The sequence below is a fragment of the Crocodylus porosus genome, unplaced genomic scaffold (assembly GCF_001723895.1).
Source record: "Crocodylus porosus isolate Cpor-Errol unplaced genomic scaffold, CroPor_comp1, whole genome shotgun sequence".
In the NCBI taxonomy this organism is placed as follows: Eukaryota; Metazoa; Chordata; order Crocodylia; family Crocodylidae; genus Crocodylus; species Crocodylus porosus.
In genome coordinates, this window is record NW_017728886.1 from 187,412,551 (window position 1) to 187,423,555 (window position 11,005).

The 11,005-nt window shown below is 44.8% G+C and overlaps 1 protein-coding gene across 1 annotated transcript in view; it reads right to left on the reverse strand.

Annotated features, from left to right (window-relative positions):
* The window catches only part of ABHD3 (abhydrolase domain containing 3), a 27,504-nt gene continuing 16,499 nt past the window's right edge, over positions 1-11,005 (reverse strand). Inside the window, exons 6-9 of the mRNA XM_019541088.1 lie at positions 8,841-9,014; positions 8,075-8,123; positions 7,826-7,991; positions 1-820 (exon numbers count right to left, since the gene is read on the reverse strand). Coding sequence (XP_019396633.1) covers positions 642-820; positions 7,826-7,991; positions 8,075-8,123; positions 8,841-9,014 — 568 coding nt within the window. The 3' untranslated portion in view covers positions 1-641. The remainder of the gene's footprint in view (positions 821-7,825; positions 7,992-8,074; positions 8,124-8,840; positions 9,015-11,005) is intronic.

Consider the following 11,005-nt stretch of genomic DNA (forward strand, 5'->3'; position numbering starts at 1 on the left):
AATGACATTTTATTATGCATTGCTTCAACAGCATGTTTTCGTAATATAGAAATATTATAAATTAGTTAACAATAAAAATAATTGTGCAAGACATACAGCATTACCATTATAAACTAATCCTAAATCTGTAATTCTCTCAGGGTAAACAATAGATACAGTATCAATCTAATTCAGTTGTAATCCATTCTCAAATGTAAAGACTACTTGAAGAAACAATGCTGTTTTTGCATTCCTTCTTTTCCTTCTATTCTTATATTTCATTATTCTCACCAATTTGTAATACGCAACAAAAATAAGTGTAATTTTAGAAGTTACAGTTTTTATATTATCAATCAAGTCTCCTAAAATGCACTGGCTTAAATAAAAACCCTGAGGAATTATTATCTATTACTTAATGATTTTGGTTAAGTGCAGTTGGATGTACGCAGAGTGCTGTTTTATTTAAGGTCATTCTTAGTAAGGCATATTATAAATACAAAAGTGACAATATAATACGTAAAATTCTTGCTACAAAGTTTTAGGCAAATGTATTTTTTGCGGAAAGTAATGGACTTCATCCATTTTGCTGGCTTACAGTAGTTAAAACTTGTGCATTAGGCTGAGTTGCCCTTTTCAGAATGTGCTAAAATAGTGGTCCAAAGCTACATGCTAATGATTTGTTTCCCATGCTCAAAAATAGCTTGCACATACTGCTTGAAGACTCTGTCCATATAAGTGCAATTCCTTGGCCACATTCCTTCCAGAAAACCAATATGGCCTCCACAGGAGGTAAGAACAATAGCAACATTTGGATTTTGTTTGGCCATTTCCACCGGAACAGCTAAAAAGGGAGAAAAGAAAGGTTTGACAGTCCTCCCACAAGTCTTAGTAATAACTATTAAATATTAAACATGCTAGATACAAATTAAAAACTGCATGCAACAGAAATAAAGGAAAAGAGGGTACAGGACTGGGACATTAGACACTGTCCCCAGCACTGTAGAATAATATTGCTCAAGTATCCCTGGTTCACCTGCTCCTACCTGCATGCATGAAACTTGGAAACGAGGGGGCACATGCTGTTGCTGCTGTCCAGGATACCAGAGACAGAGATCTTAGGAGTGACACTGGCAGTAATGCCAACTGTCATGAAAAAGATCACAAGATTCCTGATTTCTAAGTCACACTAACTCTGACTCATTATCTCCTGATAGAGAGTTGTCAAATCTCAGGATTTTTTCTTCTGGGACATGTAGAGTGTGTCAAGCTGGTAAGTTTGTGAAGAGGAAGGGGCGGGAGTGGGGTAGGGGTGAATGGGGCCAGGGCGATGTGTAGGGGGTGCACATGTACTCCCAAGAGTGCCAGTGCACCCCGTCAGGTCGCACTCCCTACTTAGCCAGCAGACAGGGGGGCAGGCAGGAACACCAGTGTCCCACCCTGCGAGCGCTGACTGGGGAGCAGGGCCACCAGCAAAAGTGGCTGTGCCACTTCCAGAAGTGGCTGCGGGAGTTCTGGAAGCGGCACAGAAACTTTTACAGTGAGTGAGATCAGATGTGGGGGATGACCTCCAGCCAGCGGGATTGGCCGCCAGTGGACTCCCCCTCAGCCACTAAGATCAGCTGCCAGGGGACCCCACCCAGTTGCTGACTGGTGTCGGGGGGTCACATGCCCCCCCTTGAATCAAGAGGCACCCATGAATGGGGCCTCAGGACTGGGGCAACTCATGCAACAGAGCTGTGGGCAGCTGTCTGTGTGTGTGCACATCTGCCCCTCACTCCCAAGCCACAGCCCCCCCAGCCTTGCTGCTGCCCCCCACTCTTGACACAGTACCCCACACCCTGCTAGGGTGTGCAGGGATCCCTCTTCCCCAAGCACCAAACCCCACACATGCCTACAACCCATTACATCTTCATAGGTAAACCCCCGCCCACACACACACTTCAAAAATACCATCTCATGATTTACATTCCAAACCTTGATTTTTAAGTTTGTCTCATGATTTTTGACGTGGTGGAGTTGGCAGTACTGCATTGGGGAAAAGGGGCTGAGGACAGGCAGTGAGGCTTTACTGCCTCATTTTTGAGTTTGATACCAGTGGAACAGAAGCAGATCAAATACCAGAAGTATTGAGAACATCATGTAGAGATACCCTTTCAGACTATTTATATCCTTATGGACTATTTATCTGACAGGAAATTGAATGGCTATTATGCAATTGTGTTACTCGTGCTCATGGTGTAAGCAATTCATTATTTAAAATGTAGCTATCTTTGAAAAGTGAATAGCTAAGGTTTTAAGACCTGAAAAGCATTTGTTTTTTCACCTGGTTTAGAGCACCACTATGAGCTACTGCCAGATGCCCCATAAAACTAAAATTTTCAAGTATTAAAATACTTTTTACAGGAAAATATAAAATATAATGGAAAATAGAAAATTACTCAAACTCTAACCATGTGACTGTTTAGGATCTATAAAAAAGAATTTGCATTTGATCTTGACAGAAGCAAGCAAACAGCATTAAACAGGATTCTTTAGCTCAGGCAACTCGTACATGAAACTACATTTTGTTAAAAAAAATCTTACTACTTTCTGAATGACATCAATATTATGAAGATAAATTGAGCTACATGAACTCTGCTAATACTTCTAGCTTGCTTTTGACTCATTCCCTTTGGTCTCATCTTCCTATCGATCCATGAACTCTCTATCCCTTTCTCTTATCACTCTCTTTAGTCTCTATCCTCTCTTTTGTCCCCCACATTTGGTTTCTAATGACCATTTAACTCCATTATACTGTTTGCATGAAAAGTAAAGCTCAACAACATAGTGCCACAAGCCTGAACCAAAAACAAAGAGAATAAAGAGAAAATTTAGTAAGGTTTTACATTCATGACTGCTGCTGCTATTTCAGACCAAAATGGAGTGGAACAGTCCAAAGATATTAATAAGGCAGTAAACCGCAAGGACACACGTTTAGGTAAGACAGCAGCACTGGGCAGCTTAGTGAAAAGATGGAAATTAAGCCAGATGCACAGCATGCATGGTGCTGGAAGGCAGTACCCTAATCACTAGGTCAGGGATGTCAAAGTCATCTGGCCCTGTGGGCTGGATGAGGGGCACAGAGCTGATCTACTGGCCTGATCAGGTCCACAGACTGGCCCACATACCCAATCTAGCCCACAGGGCTGGGCTGGTGAGGGTACTTCAGGCAGCACATACCCTGGAGTAGCCATGCATGCTGCTTGCAATGTGCAGCTCCAGCTCTGCAGCATGTGGGGTCACGGCAAGTACATGTTGTATGCATCAGGCTGGACAATACAGCTTTGTCAGCTGGATCCAGCTTGCAAGAAGTATCTTTTGACACCTCTACACTAGATTATTTGGCTAAGCCTGGGATGGCCCTTCTCTTCCTCTAACACCTGCTAGTCATGGGTTTTTGTCTGGTTACTATTTCAGGACTTACTCTCCCAGGTATATCTGTACAGAGCCATGTACCTGACACAAACATCCACACAGCTAGTGAGGATGTATGCGTGTCCATGCTGCCTGCAGGATAGGATCACACATTGCACATAAGTGCTAAAAACACTTGGTAACTGCCATTTGAGCTTGTAAAGTGAAACCAGTATTCCACTGTAGGTCTCAGGCCTGGTCTCCACTACAGAGTTTTGTCAACAGACATTGCCTTGTCACCAGAGGCTTATGTGTTCACATATGTATTTTCTAAGCCAGCAAGCCTCAGTCTTTCTGTTGCCAGAACAATATTACCTCTCTAAACAACATACACCATTAACTAACATGCAGCTGCTAGCAAAATGCCAACAGAGATGAGGTCCAGTGACATAACTGATGTCAGCAGCTGTAATCACTGACCTCTTCCTTCTGCTGGACTGTGATTTTTGCTGATTCAGCCTCTCACAGTGAAGATACATGTCCCCAGCAAAAAAAAAAAAAAAAGCCAAGTCACTCCATTCACATGGCTATACCGTTAGCCAGAAAATGACATGCAAGCTGAGGACAAAAAGGATATGGCTTCTCATGGGGAAAAAGGGCACGTAGGGTGGGGGGTTTTTTTAGCCTGAAATTTCTGCCATCCAACACAAAAATTTAAAATGACTGGCTAGAGATTATTGGTTGGGCTTTTTACTAGGGGTGCACCAATAAAGGTTTTTTGGCTGATACTGATAGCCAGTGATTAAACAACGATATTGGCTGATGCTGATCCAATAACCCAGGGGTTGCCAACTGGGGGTACGCATACCCCAGGGTACTTAGAAAAGTCCTAAGGAAGGGGTGGGCAATTATTTTAGGTGGAGGGACACTTACCAAGTTTTGGTAAGCTGTTGAGGGCCACATGCCCCGTCCCCTGGTCACCATCTTGGGACCGTAAGTTCCACCTCCTAACCCCTGACCTTTGCCACCAGAAGTCCCTCCCTTTGCCCCTGGAAATACTCCTTTCAGCAAAGGGTTTTGCCATCTCAGAACCAGAAAAATACCAAATTATATTCTAAAATTTAAACATCTACAGCATTCATTAATTTGATTTAAAAAAATATTTTTGTCTTGATTTACATGTGCTTGTGTGTACATAGAGGTGATTGCACAATAGCTTAAAATGAAGTCTTACTGTTTTATACTGTGGAGAGGTGGGAAGCATCAGGGGAGGGTATAGGTTTGTGGGGGCTGTGAGTGTCTGGGTATGTGGGGCATGGGTGCGTGTCAGGGGACTACGTGGGGGGGTGGATAGGCGGATAGGCGTGGGTTGTGAGGGAACATGTGGGTATCTGTGTGTATGGCAATGGAAGAGGGGGCTGTGGGTGCATGTGTATAGTGGGGTGTGCTTGTGGTACTCACCCTATAAATATACACACACACACACACCCTCCCTCCCTCTTGCTCCTGACCCCAGGGTACCAGCATGGCCCTGTGCTCCCATAGTCCAGTGATGCAGCCCAGGGCCACATGGTGCTGGAACAGGGATGCAGGAAAGTAGTAACAGCCAGGGCCAGCAGAGGCTTCTGGTTAGGGGGGTGGGGGTGGGGGTGGGGCCAGGCTGGCCTTGTTCCCATGTCCTACCAGCTTCCCTGGGATCCTACTGCCCCCCTAGATCCTGTCATGTTTGACAGGCAGCCAGGAGCAGATAAATATTAATTTTCTAAGCTTTTTAGGTGCCCATGGGCTGGATAGGATGGCCTGAAGGGCCAGATCTGGCCCACAGGGTCTATTTTGCCTCGTGCTTGTCCTAGGAAGCACGTGAAGGCAGGTGGGGGACGGAGCGCCACCAACCACCACCCTGCGCCACCGCCACCCAGGAGCAGGGCCAGGGGGACGAGGGCAGCAGTGCCCCTCTGTGGGCCACACAGGAGCCACCTGGCCAGCCGGTCACAGGAGGGAGGAGAGGGAGCTTGCATGTGGTGGCCACTGCTGCCATCCACTGCCCTGTGCCACTTTCCCACAGCCAGTCCCACATGCAGCTCTGTGGGCTGCTGACTGGCGGCGCACAATTGGCTGGGTGCGAGGCCCATCAGCAGCCTGTAGAGCCACACATGCAACCAGCTGTGGGAAAGCAGGGTGTGGTGGTGGCATGGGTTGGTGGGTAGCAGCCGCATGCACCTCCGCCCCACATCTGACTGCTGCCACCAGAAGGGATACATTTCTTTAAAAAGGTTGAAAACCCCTGCAATAACCAATATTTAGTAATAGTGCGGGCCATTTTAAACTACTGATGTAAACCCTTTTTTTGTTTGTTTTGCATTACACACACACCCCCCCCCTCCAGTCTGCTCCAGATCTTGATGGGGAAAGTGGTAACTGCCTTGCTCCCATGCACATTACCCCCTTGCCCACAGCTCCTACCTGCAGCCTCACTCTCCAGGTAGTCCATACTGCCATCTCAGACAGGTGCGGCAGACCTTCATGAGGACAGTGGTGCCACGTGCACTTAGAGCTCCAGAACATACTGCTGCATCATTGCTGAAAGGACCTGCACACCTGAGCTCCCGCAGCTGCTGGAGAAAAGCTGCTTTTGCAAAGGTGCCTGGTGCCCAGTGGAGCAGAATGTCCCTCGCATGGTGCCTTACCCCACCTGTACACAGCCCAAAACTTCTGTGGCATCCCCAGCACTCAGGTCCTTGCTGCATGTGCAGCATTGCCAAGGCAGCAGCAGCAACAGGAGCTGGTAACAGTCCCTTTTCTTTGCTGAGCATGGTGCCCTGTGACTGCTTCCTGGTGCAGGACAAGGACAAGGTGACCATAGCCCACAAGGTCCTACCAGTGCCAGTAGACAGAACGGTGCACCAGATTACGATGGAATACCAGAGACACCTAACATCAAGGGTGACCAAAATTGGTTCAGGAAAAGGAATTCCAAGGAGAAAGGGTCCTTTAGGGATCCCAAGTTTTCCTGTGCTTGACAGAGCAGAGGGAGTGAAGAGTGGATTGTGTGGCCTTGTTTGTCTTGAAGGTGGTGCAGTCATTTTGGGTTTCCCTGGAGACCCTGGGGCTCTAGGAATCCAAGATCCTGAAGGTGATGAAGGGATTGGCAGCTTGCCGGGCTTTACCAGTGCGCCAGTGGTTACACTTTTGATCAGGATTGAGTAGGGCCCATGAGAATTCCAAGCCTGAAGGGTGAATTGGCACCCCAGACAAGATAATACTTAAAATTACGGGGCACTCCAAGGAGTGAAGGCTTCCCAGGTATGCCAGGACCACTGGGATTGCCTAGCTTGGGGGAAGGAGAGGCTCAGCATGAGCATGCTGTGCTATAAATCCTTGCTATACGTAGTCTTGTAAGAATGAACGTCCTTTTCACCCCAGGGGGAGATAGCAGCCTGTGCCTGGCAGCAGGCTGAAGAAACAGGTCCCCTGTTGGCTCCCCCATTTCATTTGATTGGGTAAGTATCAGTCCCCAGGCTAAAACTATACTTTTGTAGCAGTGTTGTTATGAGACTGGCTGACTGTGCCTGAAAAAGAATGAGAAAACTGGGGAGAGAAAGTCTCAGCGGGGACAGAGTAGAGGGAAAGTCCCAGAGAGGACAGAGTGGGCCAATAAAGACAGTTTGGTGCTGAGCAGTCTGCTGTACTGTTTGGGATGTCAGCACTCTGACTTGATCCCACCCATCCTCTCCCCCACTCCTTGAAGAAGAGTACACCCCCCCTTTCCCAAGAGCTGACTAAGAAGGAGTTCTCCATTGTGGGGGTGCTGAAGATCACTGGAGAAGCCAGAGGCAGAAAAGAGCCAGGGTCTCCAGGGTGGGGACCTGCCCCTCATGAAGCCACATGAGGGCTGGCTTCAGAGGGTCCTTCAGGAGTGGGAGACCAAATAAGGCTTCTCCATGGAGAATCCTGTGGCAGAGCTTCTCCTGAAAGGGGCGAGATCCATGACAATACCATGTTAGGTTCAAAATGAGATTCTTGCAGTATCTCATTTTCAATTATCTGGGTAAAACCAAATAATTTTGCATTTAGTCACTGGAGCTTTATATCACAGAGGTCATTGGCTGTCATGGCTACTGAGGAGTTCAAGTACCCTGATACATGATCTAGTCCAAGAACAAAGGTTTGGGTCATCGTCTCCCCACTCCCCCCCCCAAAGACAGGCTTCAAAAAATGCTGATCTATAGAATCACTAGTTCTTAGGTACTTTGTATTAATTGTAAAGAGCCTCTAAGAACTTCAAGTTCAGAGTGGAAACTTGGAAGTAAACAGCAAGAATGATGTACAGCAAAATGCCAACAGATACAATTCTTAGATACAACCTCACATATAGGGCCTGTTCTTAAATCAGTATAGTTTCTATCAAACTGACTACATAAATAGAGAAACATACAAGTCAGCATTAACTTACCATGGCCTGGTGAGAAAACATCATCCAGAGAGTTCAGACACAGCAGTGGAATTCCTACTGACTTCAACTTGTGATATGGGCTTGCATCTTCATAGTAATCCTCAATTGTAGGGTAGCCAAACATGACTGAGGTAAATTGCTTATCAAACTCCCTAATGGTTTTAGCCTGAAGTACACAAATCAAATATGGAATTATATCAGCAACAAGAAATGAAGCATGAAACCAAAATAGACTTCTTATTCACATACCTTCATGACCAGGTCCAAATCAAATAATTTTTCCAACATTTTTTGATGTCTGAAAACAAGAGAAAGTATTTTAACAGATGTAGAAGTCCCCCTTCCTACAAAGACATACCTAGAAGTAAATTCTATGAGTAAGAAAATATGGTTTTCATTTTTGTGTCTCAAAAAAAAAATCTGTACAGGATGATAAGCACTGTTCACTTGCATATAAATACATGCAGAAAATTGCTTGACATCTGCATTAGTCATGAGAAATACGCCAATGTTAAAAAGGAGAACTGTATTTTTAGGAATATATACTCTCGGGGTTTTTTTTAAACACAAGTAACTCTTTTCTTTGCTTTCAAATTTGACACATTTATTAAATGAGTACATATGTATCCCACAAACTCAATGAGATTTTAAAGAAAATCAAATAGATGCCATCTATCCAACTCTTGAGTAGCCTTACGTGAGACAACATGTACAGAAAATAAAATATACTCTTGTAAAAAGAGTCAGCAGAAACCTATTTATCCATTTTAAATCCCACTTAATCTCCATTTTGAAGACATAAGTGGTAGATAAACTTTGGCCTGGTTCTTTACATAGAAGTGAATTTGATGAAGAAAATCTTTCAAACAATATACTTTAGAACTTTCAATAATGGATACACAGACAAAAAAGGTTAGGTGAAATGCTATAATAGCAACTTAATTTTCAACATTTTATCTCGCATAAATGCCAAGCTAACATTCTTCAGTCTAAGGAGTTCATGAAATTGACTCACCTACTAACAGAGGACTGTAGACAAGTAGTCAAGTAGTAATTAAAAAGAAACCAGTTCAGTGGTTTCTCAAGTGATTCTACAGATGCAAAAATATTCCAACCTGGCGAGAAAACTGCAGCTGCCATCAAAGGAGTTTCTCTACCAGTTTTGCCCAGGTAATTTAAAAGAAGCATGCTACAAACAGAGATAAAAACCACAAAGAACATAATTATCCAATCAACTATTTAAAAACAACCAAATGTAGAATTCTAAGTCTATTTCATTCTCCATAGGTCTGTGTACCAGCCTAACTGCAGTGTATGAACACCTTCCAAAAACGTATTAAGCAATATAACTAACATCTATCATGTATAGTTTATTTTTTCTCTCTCCAACATCACCACTGCTTCACACCTGGGATACAGAGCTTTTTAAGGCAAGGAACATAAAGAACAAGAAGAAAAACAGTGAATAAAACTAGCAAAACTATCACCCAGATACCCAGCCCACAAGTGTTGCTCTTCTGATTAACTGGCACTTACAACCTCCTTTGCAGCAATGTGAGATTAAGAAGGACAGCTAATAGATACCTGACACTCCAAATATAGAAAGACAGGCAAGAAATCAAACAGAAGAAAGGGACAATAATAAAAGGTGAATAATAGGAGACTGCCTTAAAGCTACAGTTAAAAGTTTCACATGCCTAAGGGATTGCAGTCCAAATCTTACAATGTACCCAAAACATCAAATACAGTGAAGAAGGGAGATCAGCTGTCAGTGCCACCATAAACACCAGATGTCACCTTTGCACCACCATAAACACTTTTTTTATGGAGGCATCTGGATATGCAAGGAAAGTTGGGGCTTTGGTTTACATGTCTGCAAGTGGTGGTTCCCTGCTTGCAGACATGCACCCTATGCTCTGCAAGGGATTTCCTCATGCATGCCTGCAAGCATGGATGGGAACACATCTATGCGAGTTCCCCACTCCCCCCGGAGACATACTGCAGCACACCTAATCCTGCTCCACATAAGATGTCTGTTTCCCGGCTAAGAGCCAAAGACTGCAGTCCGTTTCTTATAACGATGGGGCTGTCAGCAGCACATCCCCAGTATCCTCACAGTATGCACACAGACAACTCAGACTGAGGGAGCCTCATGTGACTGGCAGCACCTAACCCCTGAACAACCCTAACAGTCAGACAATACCACTGATGGCATCTGCCCTGACAACACTGGTGACTCCCTGGAGACAGGCAACAACAACAAAAACCAAGAAAGCAACCCAGTAATAGTCCAAATCTCGGTTTGTTTGAAGACAATGGCAAAACTCCAAATAATGCCAGTGCAGTAACATAACTTTGGGGGCAGGCGAGCATGGCTGATTCAGAACAGATGCATGAGCAGGCAAAGGCTCACTTTCCCCCTTTCCCACCAACATTGCCCAGGGTGCCAACATATGTTTCTCTTCCAGTGGGTCTGGGATTTGGCCCATCAAGTTTTAAAAGCCACTCGCCCACTGAAATGTAGTCATTAGAGATTGTAAAGAGCCAGGCTTATCCTCAGTAAAATCAATAAGAAAGAAACAGAAGACTCCACCCTGTACTAGCAGAATTCTTTCTGAAAGTCCCCCACTCTGAGTGCCTTATTAGAAAGGGTGACTGGGTAATCCCCTTTCTTCCTAACAGCACACTTCCACATTTCCTGAGTACCTGTACAATCACTGTCTAGTCCAGCTGTGCTCTCTGGGGTGGAGCCACCACACACTAAGTGTTAATTAGGTCTTGCTGGTTTGGTCAAGATTATTTCCTGCTTCTGAGGCAGATGCTTACTGAAGTCCACACCTACGCCAACACCATGTACCTATCGGTTGCAAAGTCCCACCAACGTAGAATTAATTCCTGAAACTTTCATAGGCTAATGGGCTCCACTTCCTCTTCCATTTTTTCAGCTCATTTTTTTTCTTCTGTCCTGAAATCCTTTTATCAGGAAGATAGTAAAATGACAATTTCTGATCATTTAACTGAACTCCAGTGACCTCATGACACGATAGACATAATGGCAACTAGTTCTCCGTGGACTCTGGGACATTCCAGCAGGTTTCATAGTTTCATAGTAGCTAGAGTCGGAAGGGACCTAGGTAGATCATCTAGTCCGACCCCCTGCCTTGGCAGGAAAGAGCACCG